The sequence below is a fragment of the Corythoichthys intestinalis genome, chromosome 8, assembly GCF_030265065.1.
Source record: "Corythoichthys intestinalis isolate RoL2023-P3 chromosome 8, ASM3026506v1, whole genome shotgun sequence".
Classification (NCBI taxonomy): Eukaryota; Metazoa; Chordata; class Actinopteri; order Syngnathiformes; family Syngnathidae; genus Corythoichthys; species Corythoichthys intestinalis.
In genome coordinates this window covers 2,872,657-2,894,212 of record NC_080402.1, presented here as the reverse complement: position 1 = coordinate 2,894,212, position 21,556 = coordinate 2,872,657, and the positions used below count along the sequence as shown (strand labels likewise).

The 21,556-nt window shown below is 39.1% G+C and overlaps 1 protein-coding gene across 7 annotated transcripts in view; it reads right to left on the bottom strand.

The window, feature by feature from the left end:
* lrba (LPS-responsive vesicle trafficking, beach and anchor containing) overlaps positions 1–21,556 on the bottom strand; it is a 442,809-nt gene that overhangs the window by 61,933 nt on the left and 359,320 nt on the right. For all 7 annotated transcript variants that reach the window (XM_057842680.1, XM_057842682.1, XM_057842684.1 and 4 more), the window contains one exon: positions 9,434–9,601. In XM_057842680.1, the coding sequence (XP_057698663.1) occupies positions 9,434–9,601 (168 nt within the window). The remainder of the gene's footprint in view (positions 1–9,433; positions 9,602–21,556) is intronic.

The following is a 21,556-nucleotide window of genomic DNA, read 5'->3' as shown; positions in this document are numbered from 1 at the left end:
GGCCCAAACCATGATGCTGCCACCACCATGTTTGACAGTGGGGATGGTGTGTTCAGGGTGATGAGCTGTGTTGCTTTTGCGCCAAACATATCGTTTTGCATTGTGGCCAAAAAGTTCAATTTTGGTTTCATCTGACCAGAGCACCTTCTTCCACATGTTTGGTGTGTCTCCCAGGTGGCTTGTGGCAAACTTTAAACGAGACTTTTTATGGATATCTTTGAGAAATGGCTTTCTTCTTGCCACTCTTCCATAAAGGCCAGATTTGTGCAGTGTACGACTGATTGTTGTCCTATGGACAGACTCTCCCACCTCAGCTGTAGATCTCTGCAGTTCATCCAGAGTGATCATGGGCCTCTTGGCTGCATCTCTGATCAGTTTTCTCCTTGTTTGAGAAGAAAGTTTGGAAGGACGGCCGGGTCTTGGTAGATTTGCAGTGGTCTGATGCGCCTTCCATTTCAATATGATGGCTTGCACAGTGCTCCTTGAGATGTTTAAAGCTTGGGAAATCTTTTTGTATCCAAATCCGGCTTTAAACTTCTCCACAACAGTATCTCGGACCTGCCTGGTGTGTTCCTTGGTTTTCATAATTCTCTCTGCACTTTAAACAGAACCCTGAGACTATCACAGAGCAGGTGCATTTATACCAAGACTTGATTACACACAGGTGGATTCTATTTATCATCATCGGTCATTTAGGACAACATTGGATCATTCAGAGATCCTCACTGAACTTCTGGAGTGAGTTTGCTGCACTGAAAGTAAAGGGGCCGAATAATATTGCACGCCCCACTTTTCAGTTTTTTATTTGTTAAAAAAAGTTTAAATTATCCAATAAATGTTGTTCCACTTCACAATTGTGTCCCACTTGTTGTTGATTCTTGACAAAAAAATTAAATTTCATATCTTTATGTTTGAAGCCTGAAATGTGGCCAAAGGTTGCAAGATTCAAGGGGACCGAATACTTTTGCAAGGCACTGTAAATTCTTTAAAAATCAAACAATGTGATTTGCTGTTTTTTTCCCACATTCTGTCTCTCATGGTTGAGGTTTTACCATGTTGACAATTACAGGCCTCTCTAATATTTTCAAGTGGCAGACCTTGCACAATTAGTGGTTGACTAAAAATACTTATTTGCCCCACTGTATGTTGCCTCGGTTACCAAATTGGTCAGGAACGGCCTTAGGTTCTGGTCCCCATTAACCGCGAAAAACGAGGGATTCCTGTATATGGTAAATGGTGTTAAATGGTGTTATACTTATATAGCGCTTTTCCACCTTTCAAGGCGCTCAAAGCGCTTTACACTATCTCGCCATTCACCTACTGGTGACACAGCAAAGCAATGTTGGGTTCAGTATCTTGCTCAAGGATACTTAGGCGAGTTCATCAGGGCGAAGAATCGAACCCACAACCTCTGGGTTGGGGGACAACTACTCTACCACTGAGCCACGCCACCCCATATATCTTTTTATTTATTTATTTTAAATAGATTAAATAAGACCAAGCGGTTGAAACAATCCGCTCAAACTGTCTTCATTACAGCTTGTCGGTCGGAGCGCCCCGTCTTCTACGCAGGTGATTATACGGTGCCAAGTCAGGGGCGGCGAGGCCAATCTCTTTTAGGGGCGCTGGCCCATGTCTGATGAGGCTTTTCTATATTCTATACATTTAAATGGCGGCGACGCCGTCGCAGACGACGTGGCTTGATTTACGCTGCCACTCGACAAGACGGATCGGCATGTCAAACATGACAAATTTATGCTAATCCAGAGCGACAAATCAGTCGGAGGGGGGGAAAAAAGAAAAGAGCGGTTCATTAAAGAAATTGGAATGCAAAGATGATTTTTGTCATGTATTTGGTGAGATTTGAAAATTCTTTATGTGAAAATCAAACGTCATGTTCTTTTGCTGAATTTGCGTAACATTGTTTAATAATAAAAATCCAGATTTTAGTTGGTTTTTTCCAGTTTTATTGATTTCAATAATTACACTTTTCATACAGCGACTACGATTTTATTTTTAATTTCCTTTTTAAATTATTTAACCTTGAGCCTCTAAAAAGTAAAGCTCGATAAAAGTAGACTAATTATTTTTGTAATTAATCAATATAAGATATTTGGTACTGTTACATCGTTCCATAATATTCAATGATAATAAATTCTGAAGATTTATTTTTATTTGTATATTTTTTTTAACTCTTTCACGCACGATTAGTGATTAAAGAAATAATAATAATACTTAACCTTTTGATGCACGATTAGTGATTTAAAAAAAAATAATAATAATGGGCAATTATTGACGGTGCTAGATGTCCAATCCACTTTAAATTATTTCTAATTATAAAAAATATTATTTCAAAGAAAAAATAGAATTAATATTCATTCCTTTTCTGAGCCCCATAGACCAAAAAACCCATGTAGTTTCTATTTATAAATACACTGCAGGTTTTAAGTCTGGGGAGTGACTTTGCTTGAATTGTTTGCTAATAGCAATGGATCACAGGCTTCATGAAGTTATTCATTCATTCAATTTCTGAACCGCTTATCCTCACGAGTGTCGCGGGGGTGCTGGGGCCTATTCCAGCTAACTATGGGCAGTAGGTAGGGCATACCCTGAATCGGTTGCCATCCAATCGAAGGGTATAATCATTAATAATTATAAACTGCAATTTCTGGAAAAATTACGATGGGGCTTTGCTAGGGTAAATACAGATCTAAGACAGATCTGGCAATGGCATCGACTTACTTGGGCGCCAGTTAAATGTCAATAAGCTGTCATGGTAAGTTTTTGGTCAAAAAATCACAACCCCACAGGAGTTTCTGCCATTGAAAACGAATGGGAAATTTGGACGTACGTGGCCGTCAATGGCATGGACATCCATGGCCGTCAATGGCATCGAGTTACTTGGGCGCCACTTGAATGTCAATGGGCTGTAATGGTAAGTTTTTAGTCAAGAATCACAACCACACAGGTTTTTCTGCCATTGAAAATGAACGGGAAATTTGGACGTACATGGCCGTCAATGGCATGGATGTGCATGGCTGTTAATGGCATCGACTTACTTGGGCGTCAGTTGAATGTCAATGGGCTGTCATGGTAAATGGTCAAAAATCACTACGACCTGTTTTTCTGCCATTGAAAATGAATGGGAAATTTGGACGTACATGGCTGTCAATGGGATCCAATTAGAAACTAATGGGACTGTTTTTGGTGAATTTTGGGGGAACCGTAAAATTTTTAGCAAATTCTGTAGAAAATTTTTATGCCACTTACCGACATGGAATTTTTTATGTGTAAATTGTGAGATTTGGTCAAAAATTGTAGGACTAGATACATTTCGAATTTTTATTTTCCCCAAAAAACCCGCGGTTGCAGGCGAACGGAAACTTTTGGGGTTTCATTTGAAAAATTCCCTGCGTCATGCGAAAATTCTGGTCATTTTCATCTTCGAACGGTGACGCTCGGTCAAAAGTTTTGGGCTGCGCGGTGAGCAAATCGCATAATTTACACATTAAAAATTCCAGGATGGTAAGGGGCATAAAGTTTTTCTACAGAATTTGCCAAAAATTCACGGTTCCCCCAAAATTCACCAACAACAGTCCCATTCGTTTCTCATGGGATCCAATTGACAGCCATGTACGTCCATTAATTATTAATGGCAGGAAAAATAGGTTCTTGTGATTTTTCACCTTTTACAATGACAGCCTATTGACATTAAACTGGCGCCAAAGTAAGTCAATGCCATTGACTGCCATGTACGTCCAATTTTCCAATTCATTTTCAAAGCCAGAAAAACCTGTGTGGTTGTGATTTTTGACCAAAAACATACCATTACAGCCCACTGAAATTCAACTAGCGCCTAAGTAAGTCGATGCCATAGACAGACATGCACGTCCATGCCATTGACTGCCATGTACATCCAAATTTCCCATTCATTTTTAATGGGAGAAAAACCTGTGTGGTTGTGATTTTTGACGAAAAATTTACTATTACAGCCCATTGACATTCAATTGGCGCCAAAGTAAGTCGATGCCATTGACTGCCATGCACATCTAAATTTTCCATTCATTTTCAATGGCAGAAAAAACTGTGTGGTTGTGATTTTTGACCAAAAACTTACAATTACAGCCCATTGAAATTCAACTAGCGCCAAAGTAAGTCGATGCCATAGACAGACATGCACGTCCATGCCATTGACTGCCATGTACATCCAAATTTCCCATTCATTTTCAATGGGAGAATAACCTGTGTGGTTGTGATTTTTGACCAAAAATTTACTATAACAACCCATTGACATTCAACTGGCGGCAAAGTAAGTCGATGCCATTGGCTGCCATGCATATCCAAATTTTCCATTCATTTTCAATGGCAGAAAAACCTGTGAGGTTGTGATTTTTGACCAAAAACTTACTATTACAGCCCATTGAAATTCAACTGGCACCAAAGTAAGTCGATGCCATTGACTGCCATGTACATTCAAATTTCCCATTCATTTTCAATGGGAGAAAAACCTGTGTGGTTGTGATTTTTGACCAAAAATTTACTATTACAGCCCATTGACATTCAACTGGCGCCAAAGTAAGTCGATGCCATTGGCTGCCATGCACATCCAAAATTTCCATTCATTTTCAATGGCAGAAAAACCTGTGTGGTTGTGATTTTTGACCCAAAACTTACTATTACAGCCCATTGAAATTCAACTGGCGCCAAAGTAAGTCGATGCCATTGACAGCCATACACATCCATGCCATTCATTGACTTCCATGTACATCTAAATTTCCCATTCATTATCAATGGCAGAAAAACCTGTGAGGTTGTGATTTTTGACCAAAAACTTACTATTACAGCCCATTGAAATTCAACTGGCACCAAAGTAAGTCGATGCCATTGACTGCCATGTACATTCAAATTTCCCATTCATTTTCAATGGGAGAAAAACCTGTGTGGTTGTGATTTTTGACCAAAAATTTACTATTACAGCCCATTGACATTCAACTGGCGCCAAAGTAAGTCGATGCCATTGGCTGCCATGCACATCCAAAATTTCCATTCATTTTCAATGGCAGAAAAACCTGTGTGGTTGTGATTTTTGACCCAAAACTTACTATTACAGCCCATTGAAATTCAACTGGCGCCAAAGTAAGTCGATGCCATTGACAGCCATACACATCCATGCCATTCATTGACTTCCATGTACATCTAAATTTCCCATTCATTATCAATGGCAGAAAAACCTGTGAGGTTGTGATTTTTGTCCAAAAACTTACTATTACAGCCCATTGAAATTCAACTGGCACCAAAGTAAGTCGATGCCATTGACTGCCATGTACATCCAAATTTCCCATTCATTTTCAATAGGAGAAAAACCTGTGTGCTTGTGATTTTTGACCAAAAACTTACCATTACAGCCCATTGACATTCAACTGGCAACAAAGTAGGTCGATGCCATTGACAGCCATGCACGTCCATGCCATTGACTGCCATGTACAACTAAATTTCCCATAAATTTTTAATGGCAAAAAACCTATGTGGTTGGTATTTTTTGACCAAAAACCTAACAATACAGCCCATTGACATTCAACTGGCTCTAAAGTATGTCGATGTCATTGACACCCAATTGACATCCAATCCATTTCGACTGTCAATAGCAAAGAAAGATGAGCTTTCATCTCCTACCCAAGCACAATTCGGACTAAACAACCGGCAGAATCCACTCGACGGTAACTCAAAGGCGCGCATGTATTTATGAGCCGAAAAAATAATGAAGAAGCAGCGATCCATTACCGCAGAGTGTGTGTAAACCAAAGGAGTGGATAATGGGCTCGGCCTGGGCATGTGTGCAAATGACCGCCGCGGCACGGTCATGAATCTGCATGTGCACACGCGTGTATGTGTGTGTGCGTGCAGCTATAAGGCCAAAGCACATCTGGATGGGAATTAGGGTGAATGAGGTGATAAATCAAAGATCCACCCCTGGTGCCCGGCAGGCTGCAGTCACTGAGCATGAAGGGCATCGGAAGACAGTCTCCTTGTAAACAGGCGATTGATCTCGATGCATTTCGACTTGAAATGCTGGCAGAGGATGTTGGTGTTTGAAGCTCTCCACATATAATATTCCTAATCCCCCCGTTTTCCTATGTTTTTTTTTTTCACTGATTCGCACCGTTCCAATTTCCATAGCTCCCCCAAAAAAAAGATCCGATCGAGAACATCCACTAGCTCTCTACCGGCTCGCAGATTGGTGAACTTGTCAGGAAGTTGTTTGTCGGGCTGTGTTTTTCTTTGCTGCGTCCGCTGCGCATCGCTTTCGGGCGTGCGTGTTCAGAACTGAGACCATGAATAATAAATGAACGGTGAGAAAGACCTGCAAGCGAGTGCTTTGCTCAGCAATATCGGCAGCCTGCATTGTTCACGCGTGCAACCGATTTAGCAACACGACTAATGGCAGTTCAGATGCATGGAAGGGACACATGCTTTTATAATAATCACATTATGCATCCATTTGCCCTAATGTACATGTGTGCTTACTTACAGCTGACTCAGCACGCTCTTCGTGTAATGTAACTGAAGACTTTATGAGGCAGGAAAATTGGTTACTTGACAGATGTTTGATCAACTTCTGACTCAGTGGGGTTGACTTCAGTTTTGGGGTTTACATAGGAACTAGTTAAATATAGGCAATAACACAAAAAAAAAAACAACCTCAAAACGGCGTTGTCAATTTGTAAGTTTCAAGGGTCCATTGTTAAAGGATCAATGGAAAGAGATAAAATTGATGTTAAAAGGCAGCTTTAAACCAAAATGGCAGGTTTTGTGTGTCTATTCAGGTATGGTTTCTTGAGACTTTTTTGTGGGTTTACTCATGATAGACCTGACTACCAAATTTTATGTTGCTGAGTTAAACTGGTTTCAGGGGCTGAATTTTGTAAGAATTCTGGAGGCCAATATAGGTGCAAAATGGTCGCTTTAAACCAAAATGGCACACTAGGTGTGTCTTTTCATGTATGAGTTCTTGAGACTTTTTTTGTATGTTTACTCATCCCAGACATGTTAACCAAATCTCATGCTGCAACGTTAAACTGGTTGAAGGGGCTGACTTTTTAAAGAATTTTCAGGACCAATACAGTTTTTAAATGGACCATTTAAACCAAAATGGCAGACTAGCTGTGTCTTTCTGCGGATGGATTCTTGAGACATTTTTGTAGGTTTACTGATGATAGACATGTATACCAAATTTCACGTTGCTAAGTTAAACTGGTTTCAGGGGCTGAATTTTTTAAGAATTCTGGAGGCCAATACAGTTTTAAATTTGCACATTTAAACCAAAATGGCAGACTAAGTGTGTCTTTTCAGGTATGAGTTCTTGAGACTTTTTTGTGGGTTTACTCATGATAGACCTGCCTACCAAATTTTATGTTGCTGAGTTAAACTGGTTTCAGGGGCTGGATTTTGTAAGAATTCTGGAGGCCAATACAGGTGCAAAATTGTCCCTTTAAACCAAAATGGCGGACTAGCTATGACTTTTCAGGTATGGTTTCTTGAGACTTTTTTGTGGGTTTACTCTTGATAGACATGCCTACCAAATCTCATGTTGCTAAGTTAAACTGGTTTCAGGGGCTGAATTTTTTAAGAATTCTGGAGGCCAATACAGTTTTAAATTTGCACATTTAAACCAAAATGGTAGACTAAGTGTGTCTTTTCAGGTATGAGTTCTTGAGACTTTTTTGTGGGTTTACTCGTGATAGACCTGCCTACCAAATTTTATGTTGCAGAGTTAAACTGGTTTCAGAGGCTGGATTTTGTAAGAATTCTGGAGGCCAGTACAGGTGCAAAATTGTCCCTTTAAACCAAAATGGCAGACTAGCTATGACTTTTCAGGTATGGTTTCTTAGACTTTTTTGTGGGTTTACTCATTATAGACATGCCTACCAAATCTCATGTTGCTAAGTTAAACTGGTTTCTGGGGCTGAATTTTGGAAGAATTCTGGAGGCCTATATAGGTGCAAAATGGTCACTTTACACCAAAATGGCAGACTAGGTGTGTCTTTTCTGGTATGAGTTCTTGAGACTTTTTTGTAGGTTTACTCATGACAGACATGTTAACCAAATCTCATGTTGCCACGTTAAACTGGTTTAAGGTGCTGAATTTTTAAAGAATTTTGAGGACCAATACAGGTTTTAAATTGACCACTTAAACCAAAATGGCAGACTAACTGTGTCTTTTTACGGATAGATTCTTGAGACATTTTTGTAGGTTTACTGATGATAGACATGCATACCAAATTTCACGTTGCTAAGTTAAACTGGTTTCAGGGGCTGAATTTTTTAAGAATTCTGGAGGCCAATACAGCTTTAAATTTGCAGATTTAAACCAAAATGGCAGACTAAGTGTGTCTTTTCAGGTATGAGTTCTTGAGACTTTTTTGTGGGTTTACTCATGATAGACCTGCCTATCAAATTTTATGTTGCTGAGTTAAACTGGTTTCAGGGGCTGGATTTTGTAAGAATTCTGGAAGCCAATACAGGTGCAAAATTGTCCCTTTAAAACCAAAATGGCAGACTAGCTATGACTTTTCAGGTATGGTTTCTTGAGACTTTTTTGTGGGTTTACTCATGGTAGACATCCCTACCAAATCTCAAGTTGCTAAGTTAAACTGGTTTCAGGGGCTGGATTTTGTAAGAATTCTGGAAGCCAATACAGGTGCAAAATTGTCCCTTTAAAACCAAAATGGCAGACTAGCTACGACTTTTCAGGTATGGTTTCTTGAGACTTTTTTGTGGGTTTACTCATGGTAGACATCCCTACCAAATCTCATGTTGCTAAGTTAAACTGGTTTCAGGGGCTGGATTTTGTAAGAATTCTGGAAGCCAATATAGGTTCAAAATGCTCTCTTTACACCAATATGGCAGACTTCCCGTGTCTTTTCATGTAGCGGTTCTCAAGACTTTTTTGTGGGTTTACTCATGATATACATGCCAACCAAATCTCATGTTGCTAAATTAAACTGGTTCCAGGGGCTGAGTTTTGTAAGAATTCTGGTGCCCAGTACAGGAGCAAATGGTCGCTTTACAACAAAATAGCAGACTACCTGTGTCTTTTCAGGTAAGGTTTCCTGAGACTTTTTTGTGGGTTTACTCATGATAGACATGCCTACCAAATCTCATGTTGCTAAATAAAACTGGTTCCAGGGGCTGGATTTTGTAAATATTTTAGAAACCAATACAAGTTCAAAAATGTTCCTTAAAGCCAAAATGGCAGACTTCCTGTGTCTTTTCAGGTATGGGTTCTTGAAACTTGCTTGTTGGGTTTACTCATGATAGACATGCCTACCAAATTTCATGTTGCCAAGTCAAACTTCCTTTGGGGGCTGAATTATTTTTTGAAAATTATAATCTTGGGGGGCTGATTTTTTGCATTAAATATAATCACACTTACCTCTCTGAGCACGGGGTCGCCGATGGAGCTGAGGTTGACGGCGCCTTCATAGGTGAGATAGTAGAAGACGTTAAGAGCTCTGGTGGCCTCAGGGCCTTGCTGCTTGTAGCCGAAGATCAGGTCGATCCACTGGTGGAGCTGGCACGACACAAACTCGCTTTCCAGAGCCTGGAAGGAAAAATTCTTAGGTCATTTTTGGTGAAAAAAAAAAAAGTATATAGGCAAATCCCAGGATGCATGGTACTGTGCAGTGGTGGGACAAATGTGAACAGGGCCCGGGTGCGATGAGTATAAACGGGCCCCCCACGTGGACCAACCGACGAGTGGACAATAATTAGCAGGCCCCTCAAAACAATCGTTTGATGGACATTTTGCGCAACCCCAACTCTCTGCCGCCACTGTAAATAGTATCATTTGTCAATAAAATTATTGTTATTATAAGTACACTTCTGCATAACATTGTGCCCTTTTTTATATTAAGGGGAAAAAAAGTGGTGCTGCAACAATGAATTGATTAACTGGAGTAATTTGATTGGAAAAAAGATTCAAATTAAATTTTGCTGCTTTACGTATTCGTTCAATTAAAGTGGCGTTGTAATGTTTTGTTTTGAAAGTGTTTGCATTTAGTTTTATTGATTTGGTTGGAAACACTGCTATTAACAACAATAATGCTAATTTATAATAATCTCCTGTTGTACGCACTTTAAGTCACATCTTCATTGATTTGGCTTCCTGCTGTCTGCTGCAAACATTTTTAGACGCAGTAAAAAGACTGGTTTTCCCTCGTCTCCCATGGTATTACCGTATTTGCCCGAATATAAGACTGTGTTTTTTGCATTGAAATAAGACTGAAAAAGAGGGGGTTGGTCTTATATTCGCGAGCTAGACATTATACCCATTCACGACGCTAGATGGCGCCAGATATCATTGAAGCGATGTTCTGTCATGATAGATCTCAGCTACTCTCAAGTTTAACCAGTTTGTATTATTTTATTGCAATGTTTTTCCTTATTCAGATTTGTTTCAAGACTAGTTAGACTTCACTTTGATGGTTAAGGCAGTTATTGCAATTTTGTTGTTTTATCACAATAGATTGGTTTATTTACATTGCAAAAACCAGAAGCCATTCATTTACGAATGGGATCGCACTTTAGTTTACATATTTAAATGTTCAGATATTAAGATTTGAATGAGGCAAAATAACATGCTTTTTCTCTCAAATATATTGTTATAATCATTTGTTTCGGGTGTACTGTAATTATTTTCTGTAAAAAAAATAATAATTTGGTGTTCTTATAATCAGGGCCGTCTTATATTCAGGTCAATATGGTAAAAGTCAAAGCCAAAAGCTACACACACTTCGTCATATTTCCTCGTCTTAGCTCTACATATCTCTAGTAGTATACTGTGCACATGAGAGACCCACTGCCACCCACTGAGTGCATGTGTAATTACACTTTATTCTCGTACAGCAAAAAAAGTATGTTCCCCGACGTCACATCCGCCACACCCGGCATCGCTGTGCCCCACTATTTGACAAGTACCGGGTTAGTTCAACCAAAATTCTCACATCGACTTCCGAACTGGCCTGATCTATTATCTAAAATACTGCATGACTGCCATCTGCTGGCAGTTAAGTGTAAGTAAAATCGTTCCCGAGCAACATTTCACTGTAAACAGCTTCTGTTGTACAGCGACGACACGACAGATGTACGCCATCGTCCCTAAACGTGTTCATCACGTCATTAGGTAATTCCTTAAATGTTATCAAGTCCTCGGAGAATGCGCGCGAGTCGTACGAAGCTGCCGATGATTTCTCTAATGAGCAAAAAGCCCGCCGCATCCATATCCCATCATACGGGGAGCATCCGGCCATTAAAGCAACTCTTGTCGTTCATTAGGGAGTCATTCCGAAGCAGTCTTTGTTCTTCCCTCAACGCCAAAACGCCGGGCGCTTTCCTTCCTCATTAGCTGGCCGAGAAAGGGGGGAAAAACATTTACGGCGGCTCTCGTAAAAAGAAGGCAATTGTGTTAATTTGTGTAAAGCTGTCTGCGCCACAAAAGCCGCTCTAAGCACGACCAAATTAGAATGAGACAGCCCTTGATTGTCATTGCTGCCTTGTGTCACATTAATTTGTGGCAAAACATTAGCCGGCACTGCACTTAAACGGCAATTTATATCATTTAGATTTTAACGGCGGAGCCGCAGCGCATCCCTCACTTAAATGCGACTTTCTGACAGCTCGTTCCGACGCTAATTCGTCCCCAATCTCTTAATTACTTGCTCGCAATCACATAAGAAACCGCGGGGAGAAAAACAGGAGCGTGCAACTCGGGCATAGAACTGTTTTTGAATCGTGTACACGACTTTTTATGGCTTGAAAGCAGTATTCCAGAGGGAATGTGCTTCTTCTTCTGAGTTAACCCTTAATATGACTTGTGAATTTGAAGAGGAAGTGGGCCGTTTCAGAAAAAGATTCAAACCGGCCTTGTGAATTGACACGTTCTTAAAGTGTACCACAGATAGAAAGACATGAGACATTTGATATTAAAAGTAAAGATGCACCGATACTAGTATCGGCAGGGGGCGCCGATCCAGCCCGAAATGGTGGTATCGGTATCGGCGAGTACCAACAAAGACGGCGCCGATACCATTTACCAGTCCATTTTTATAACATTTGACCGCAGCCTTTTTTTCTTCTCCTGGCGCTCACTACACTCTGTCTCTGTGTTGTGTGATGACACGTGAACATCAAGCAGCTATCGCTATTGGCCTGCTCCAGACCAATGAGAACGGGCCAATAGCCACTCCTGACCAATGACAAGGCCGCTTGGCGGCGCCAACATGGCGGCGGTCGGGAAATATTTCAAACTAGAAATCCCGTCGATTACAATTAATGGCTGCATGCAAGATTTGCGGCCTGAAAGTTTCGAGATGTGGAGTTAAATCGGCCAGTTTCAATACCTCGAACCTGATAAAACATTTGATGACGAAACGTGAACGAACACAAAGAGTTTGAGTCTGCAAGAGGGACTGGAGCAACAATCTCTGATCAGTTCACTACGTCTACTTTACTTTTGTGTTTTAATGAAAGAAATGCCGCAGTAATTTGGGAACTGTTTGCAAAATAAGGTTGCCACCTTTCAGAAATAGAAATAAGGGACTCCCCCCTCCCGGAAAAAGGAGGCTAATAGAGACTGGATGCTGTGGTCAATTATTATTACTTATAATTGTTAGCGTCCGCAAATGCGGAAACAAGGTTGGACCTCGAAGCGGACAACAAGCGGGGGATACGTACAATTGTTTAATGATTGCAAACAAAAAAATAACACGCGATCGCGGGATAGTAGAAATATCAAAAGGAGCCCGTGACAGCAGGTCGACGGAGCTCAATACTACAAACTCGGAAGGTTAACTAAGACGATAGGCAGCGAGCCAAAAAGCCAAAATAAAAACACTCAAATACCTGCACAGGGTAGAGGTTACAAACGAGTGCAGCACACTACAGAAAAAACCCAATGCAGGGGCTTACTAAAGCAAATGTAGCGAGACTATAGTGCGAGATGTCAAATGGCGATCAGCAAAGCAAATATCTCGGCAGCCTTCTCTGAGCTCACCCGTGCTTAAATGCTGCGTTGATGAGCCTGCATTGGATTCAGGTGTGACGTCAGGAACGCCCCCCACTAATAGCCCAACAACAAAACACAATCTAACCAGCAGCAGAATGTGACAATAATTTCATGAGGTTTGTACTGTTTGGCCTTTGAGAGGTTTAAAAAAGTTTACTCAGTTCATTCAGAGTTTATTATTATGAATTTATTTTTACTTTCTTACTGTTGGGCTAGTACAGTATTATACTTTGTACTAGTCTTTTTCCTATTTTGCAAAGGTAAGCAACAGCCTGACAAAGCCTTGATAGCAATGATTTCACATCCAATTATGTAGCTCTTTGGGAAAAAAAAACAAAAACAAAAATCATATATATATATATATATAAACGGGGTGGTATCGGTATGGTATCAGTATCGGCCGATACTGAACAGCAGGCCCGGAGTGACTAATCGGGAGCTTCTGGACGATTCCAGAAGGGCCGGCCGGCCAGATGGGCCGGTCCGGGTTTTATTTAAAAAAAAAAAAAAAAAAAAAATTACACTGTTATCATTTTTTGTTTGCTATTTATTTGTGACAGTGTCACTGAGTATAACTTACATTCTGTTACCGCTGTCCCTGTGGGCCGTCTTAAAAAAAAAAAAAAAAACAGTATTTTTTTTCCAGACTCATCCTCACGTGTGCAGACGAAAAATACAGCATGCAGCTCCGCCCCCTAATTGTAGTCTGTATTGAGCCAAATTAGCTGCTAACTCGGTGCTCGGATGGATAAAAAGAGCAAGGGTGACGCTGAAAAATAAGAATTAAAAAGAGAAAAGCACTCGTGAAAGAATCGGCAAAATGCGCAAAAATAGCTAATTTTTTTCATGCAACGACCTTGCTGCCTCAAACTACAGAGGATTACAACGAAAGTGGTAAGGCCAGATGGCGAATAAAATGCAACTTGCACCGTGTGATACGACAATATGTAATTGTGGAAACTTTGGCTTCTTGTAGCACCTCACAAGGGATATGTAGCAGCAAGCATTAGCCATAATGAACACACCACAGGTGCAGAGCTGGAAGGTAGGATTGCCATGTCGTTCAGCGAGTTAACATTAGAATTAATATAATCAATTACGTGGCGTTTTTAAAGTGGAAATGGAAAATGGATAATAGTATCGTTAGAAGTTGTTACAATGTGCAATACGTATTCTTTATTTTTCATATTGTTATGTTGCTATGTTTGTTTTATCTGTAAGCACTCATTTTGTTAATATTTGATGTTGCAGAAAAGGTCTTATTGATTCATTTATTTTAGGGCTGTCAAAATTATCGGGTTAACGGGCGGTAATTAATTTTTTAAATGAATCACGTTAAAATATTTGACGCAATTAACGCACATGCCCTGCTCAGACAGATTTGAATGACAGTACAGTACAATGACATGCCCACTTGTTAATTGTGTTTTATGGAGTTTTGCCGCCCTCTGCTGGCGCTTGGGTGTGACTGATTTTATAGGCTTCAGCACCCATGAGCATTGTGTAAGTAATTATTGACATCAACAATGGCGGGCTACTAGTTTATTTTTTGATTGAAAATTTTACAAATTTTATTAAAACGAAAACATTAAGAGGGGTTTTAATATAAAATTTCTATAACTTGTACTAACATTTATCTTTTAAGAACTACAAGTCTTTCTATCCATGGATCGCTTTAACAGAATGTTCATAATGTTAATGCCATCTTGTTGATTTATTGTTATAATAAACAAATACAGTCCTTATGTACCTTATGTTGAATGTTTATATCCATCTTGTGTCTTATCTTTCCATTCCAACAATAATTTACAGAAAAATATGGCATATTTTATAGATGGTTTGAATTGCGATTAATTACGATTAATTTTTAAGCTGTAATTAACTTGATCAAAAATTTTAATCGTTTGACTGGCCTAATTTATTTTTCAAATGTATCATTTAATATAGTTTTTTTTTTTTTTAAACCCATTTTTAAATTTGTTCAAAATATGTTGTGTTGCACTTGTTAAAATAGAGCCACCTTGTTAAACAACCATTACCTGCACTGAATTGGAATACACAGAATTACAGTACACGGCTTTAGAGAACACTGAACTTAACACGTGTATGCATAATGACATAATTTTAAATGAGTGGGCCGGTCTGAGGCATGAAATTCCAGGGCCGAAAATGAGTCCCACTCCGGCCCTGCTGAACAGCCAGGTATCGGTATCGGGGCCAAAAAATGGTATCGGTGCAACACTAATTAAAAGCCCTCGTCTTCATCATAGATGAAAAAAACTTAAGAGAATGTTTTTCATCATTTTGATGAGTTCCATGTTGACGATAGTTATACTGTAAATTGGGGTGCGTTTTTGTTTTAAATAAAAACTGACCAGATTTTGTGTTCTGTCTGATATGAGGGTCAAATGAAGTATGAAAAAAAATATTTTACACTATATTAGAGTTAAACAAATGTAAATAAGTTAGTAAGGTTAGTTAGTAAATAAGTGCATTTTTATTATTTCATATTCCATTTAGCACAAGACTGTTATTTGTCATGACCATGCCATTTATTTTGCAATTGGGGAAAATACTTGGATAAAAAGAACATCCTGTAAAAATATTCAAGTAAAGAGACAGAAACAATGACATTTTGCAGCTCTCTTCGCCGCGTTTTCCTCGTTGTGAATACTTCCCCCTCACCGGGCTGACTGGTCCTTCTCAAGCCATTTATTTAGCTATTGTGGAAAAATACTTGGATAAAAAGAATATCCTGTAAAAATATTGGAGTAGAGAGACTGAAACAATTACATTTTGCGGCTCTCTTCGACGCGTTTTCCTCGTTCTGAATAATTCCCCCCTCAATGGGCTGAATAGTGAAACTGATGAGCCCAGTCTCCCGCTGACGTCATCCACCTGTTGGGGACGCTAGAGCCCTATAATGGTAGGCGTGGCTAACCATTGTTTTTTTTTTTTCCAGAGCATTAAATGTATTGAATCGGATCGATAATCGTGTCCCCCGTATCGAAAATCGTACCGAACCGTGACTTGACTATCGTTGCATCCCTATGGAACACCATTGCAGAAGCTATGAGGGGAAGAGTTTTCATTTGCCTAAATGCTTAAGTTATTAAGTGCAATTTTATTTTATTTTTTTCTTGAAAAACACATTTTATTTATTCTGTGTTTCTGTGCGGTATCAATATTGTAATTGTTGTCTTTTACTTAAGAGCCACGGTCTATTGTTTTTAGTTGTGAGTTCTTAAAAAGTATTTTTGAATTTTAGACCCGTCTCCCACTTGTCTTTTCTTTCTAAAGTTTTAGAAAAAGTTGTTTTACTTCAATTGCAAACATTTCTAGAGACAAACTCCACCCTTGACAAGTTTCAATCAGGCTTCAGGTCCAGACATAGCACTGAGTCAGCACTGTTAAAAGTGCACAACGACATTGCCCTTTCTGTAGATAATGGAAACCCAGCAATCCTTGTTTTACTAGATCTCACAGCAGCATTTGATACAGTCGACCACACAGTCCTTGTATCTCGTTTAGAACACTTTATAGGTATCCGTGGTAAAGCTCTACAGTGGTTTAAATCGTACCTGGAACATAGGACCTTCTCAGTAATGATTGGGGAATTTTCCTCTTCACAAACCTCTCTGTCTTTTGGGCTACCACAAGGCTCCATTTTAGGGCCTGTTCTCTTTGCACTTTATCTCCTACCTTTAGGATCAGTTATAAAAAAACATAATATCTCTTTTCATTTTCATGCTGATGACCTGCAGCTGTATCTCCCCCTGAGACCCAACGAACAAACTGCTCTCACTAAATTAATGGAGTGCATATCCGATGTGAAGCAGTGGCTAGCGCAAAACTTTTTACATCTTAACGAAAGCAAAACTGAATATATTACTTTTTGCACACCTTCTATGCTAAATGCCCTTGAGCCCAACCCTGGCACTCTGGCTCCCTTTTTTAAAACACATGTTAAAAATCTCGGAGTGATATTCGATTGCAGGCTCAACTTTGAAAAACAGATTAGTTCTGTTGTAAGAGCAAGTTTTTTCCAGCTCCGTCTCTTGGCCAAAGTGAAGCCTTTTCTTACTCGCCACGACCTGGAAAAAGCAATTCACGCTTTTATAAGCTCAAGGCTGGATTACTGCAACGCACTTTATGTTGGTCTTCCCAAGTCCTCAGTTTCTCGTCTCCGACTTGTTCAAAATGCTGCTGCTCGATTTTTGAAAGATACACCTAGACGTGAACATATTACCCCTGTGCTATCATCGCTCCACTGGCTTCCAGTCCATTTTAGAATTGATTTTAAACTTTTACTGTTTGTTTTTAATTCTATTAATGGCCAGGCTCCTTCTTATCAGAAATTTTAACCGTCCGAAACTCTGGTAGGAGTCTTCGCTCTACCGGCCAACTTCATTTGAAGGTCCCGAGGTCCAAACTCAAACAGTGGGGAGACCGATCTTTTGCGGTTGCCGCACCCAGGTTATGGAATAGTCTTCCCCCTGAAATCCGCACCACAACAAATTTGGCCCTTTTTAAATCTCGTTTAAAGACACACCTTTTTAGACTCGCCTTTCCCCAAGATTAGTTTAGCCTGGTTTTATTTCTTTAGGGTTTTAATGTTTTCGGATTTTATCTGTTTTATTGTTTTGTTTGTTGTCTGACTTTAATTGTGATGCGTTATTTATTTATTTTTTTTCCTTCCTAATGTCATTGTATAATACTTTACTGCCTTTTATTTACGATGTGCCATGTTTGTCTTTGTTGTAAAGCACTTTGGGGACCTTTCGGGTTTTGTAAAGGGCTATATAAATAAATTTGATTGATTGATTGATTAAGAGTAAATATTTATCGCGTTTAAATGGGTGTACTTGATCTATTAATATATACTGTATTCTCACTGTGTTATTGTAAATTGTTTTTTTTTTTTTTTAAATGGGGGGCGCAATAATATCGCATATCGCAATAATTTATGATAAATTATCGCACACTAAAATTTGTTATCGTGACGGGCCTAGCGTCCATGCGTTTTTTTGTAAAATGCTGCAAAATCAGAAGCTTTTGCTTCAAAATGCACAATGTGACACAACATATTGGGACGGCTACCAGCTCCCTCAGTCAATTTGGATTGGACATCTATCGTCATCAATGGAAGCCAAACATGATCACTCAAAGTTAAAAGGCTTTAAAAAAAAAAAAGAGGATTCAGACATTTTTTTGGTATATCATTTGGCAATAAGAGTTCATTATTATGTATAGCATTACTATCAGGAGTGAACTGCATTTCTTAATCTATATAACTCTATGTTCATGATGTATTAGTCGCACTGACCGCCCTCTTATTCTTCCAAGGCCTGATGGGTATTTAATGCTCGGCGCACTCGGCTCGGCTGTCAATCAGCGTGTGAAAACAAAACGAGCCGGCAGGTTATTGTACGAATTTCTCCAGAGGCCTGCCCTCACTCTAGTTAGTTGACTATTGCAAGAATCAGTGTCTTGCTGGGGGCCTCCCGCCAGCGTACGAACAAGAATATCTGCGCAATATTGCCCTTGTTTGGCATCTGTCAAAGGATATGGCTGTGCAATGAGGTCGAGGCTTTGGAATTCAATTTTAAAGAGACAGTTCTCATGAAAGTTGACTAGGATTTGAGAGACCGTCAATTGGTATAAATCATTCCTGAAGTCAAAAAAAAATTGAGGATTTATACTGACATTAGGGCTGCAGCTATCAATTATTTTAGTAATCGATTAATCGATCTACTAGTTAGTTCTAAATCAAACTTTGCCGCTTTGATGATTTGTTTAATTGGAGTGACGTTGAAATTAGGGTTGTTCCGATCATGTTTTTTGGCTCCCGGTTGTTTTAGTTTGAGTATCTGCCGATCCCGATATTTCCCGATCCGATTGCTTTTTTTTGCTCCCGATTCAATTCCAATCATTCCCGATAATTTTTCCCGATCATATACATTTTGGCAATGCATTAAGAAAAAAATGAATAAAACTCGGACGAATATATACATTCAACATACAGTACATAAGTACTGTATTTGTTTATTATGACAATAAATCCTCAAGATGGCATTTACATTATTAACATTCTTTCTGTGAGAGGGATCCACGGATAGAAAGACTTTTGACTTTGTATATTGTGACTAAATATTGCCATCTAGTGTATTTGCTGAGCTTTCAGTAAATGATACTGCAGCCATTCAATCCAAAAGCATGATGGGAAGTGGAACCATGACTGTGCGTAGTGCTACCAAGTGATATATTTTCTCTGCGTTGGGAAATAACATAAGGTGTTAAGAAAAAGATCAATTGCTACCTTGCTTCCCAACATTGCTTCCCATGATATTTCTAATCGTAGGGAGAGGGATTGTAAGGCTTTAGCCTATTAAAAAAAGGCTCCCAAAATTCACTCTACTCATTTTACGCTGCCTTTTATCTCTCTATATGGGTAAAACGGCGCCATTACAGATTGAGCGCGACAATGCGTGAGTGGATCGTGCAACGCATGCATTAATTGCGTTAAATATTTAACGTAATACATTTTTTAAAAATTGATTACCGCCGTTATCGGGATAAATTTGATAATGCTACCTTAAGCCTAAACTAAAGACTCTGGATGAGTGTAACATATTATGTCTGTAACGTTAAATACAATTAGAAAACGATTTAATAAAAAAAATATATATATATATATATAAAAAAAGGCATGGCCGATATTTTTTTGCCGATTCCGATACTTTGAAAATGACGTGATCGGACCCGATCGATCGGGAAGCCGATCGATTGGTACATCTCTAGTTGTAATGTTTTGTTTTGAAAGTGTTTGCATTTAGTTTAATTGATTTAGGTTGATACACTGCCCTCAAGTGGCATAAGTGAATATGACATTAACTCATTTAATATGGCTGATTTCAGCTGCTCCCTGTTAAGGCCAACATAAGGTGAGTGTTTGTGCTAATATGTTTTTTATTCATTTATAATTTAGTTTAAAAGTATATTTAGTAGGGGTGTCAAACGATTAAAATTTTTTATTGAGTTTCTTACAGCTTAAAAATTAATTAATCGTAATTAATCGAAATTAATCGCAATTCAAACCATCTATAAAATATGCCATATTTTTCTGTAAATTATTGTTGGAATGGAAAGACACAAGATGGATATGTATATACATTCAACATAGGGTACATAAGTACTGTATTTGTTTATTATAACAATAAATCAACAAGATGTCATTAACATTATTAACATTCTGTTAAAGCGTTCCATGGATAGAAAGACTTGTAGTTCTTAAAAGATAAATGTTAGTACAAGTTATAGATATTTTATATTAAAACCCCTCTTAATGTTTTCGTTTAATTCAATTTTTTTTTTTTTTTTTAATTTTCAATCAAAAAAATAAACTAGTAGCTCGCCATTGTTTATGTCAATAATTACACCATGCTCGCTCATTGTGCTGAAACCTGTAAAATCATTTGGGCCGAAGCGCCAGCAGAGGCGGACATCACACTGCTGTCATTTTAATCTGTTTGAGCGGGGCATGTGCGTTAATTTCGTCAAATATTTTAACGTGATTAATTCAAAAAATTAATTACCGCCCGTTAACACGATAATTTTGACAGCCCTAATCATTTATTATGAACAACGACAGACGTGTGGAGGCTAATCCTTTGACGTCTGGCGCCGTCAATGGCAACTAATTGAAAAATGGAGCTCTGTAAAAAAAATACTGTCAAAAGTTAAGTATGGCGTGACAAAGTAAGACAATATTTGAGTGCGTGCCAGGTTGGGTGTGTTCCGTTGAGGGAACAGAAGGTTCGGGCCAGATAGCGGATTCCTGAGGTGGGATCACAAGAAAGCAGGCGGGTTTATTGATGGCCCAATTAGCATCCAGTTTGTGTGCCACCCTCATCTACAGGGGCTGCTGTGATAATTAATGAATAATTTAGCATCCTTTATGTAAATTCAGATCGGGGGGTACAAGTCAACGCAATCCAGCATTACTATTCTTTCACATTACCAGTAAGTGCTCGGATGGGATGCGCATTTGTCGTTTTTTCTCCCCCCTTTCAGTTGAGCGGCTGTCTTACGAATGCCAATAAAAATACACCCAAAAACCGAACATGCCCAGACTGTGTCAGATTACTTCAATTATTTTCCCTTTGAAACATAAAGCACGTCGCTGGACAGAAAAAAAGACGGGGAAAAAACCCAGGAGACGACCACAGACAGACGCGTTGACTGAGTCGCTGTCAAAGGCCGACGCTTTACAGACACCGTGTTTTGATCAGTTAAGCAGCTTGCCGACATTTAGGGTTTTTCCTTAATGCGTGATCTCAAAAACGTCACCTTAGAAGGCTTTTTGTGTTCCGTTGTCAGACTTTTAAGCCGTGATTATGATCTAAAGGCCACCAATTGGGCTTTCTGTGACAATTCTGTGCCTTGTTGTGGTATGAGGTTTTCTAATCGGCCATATGATCTGGATTGAACCTT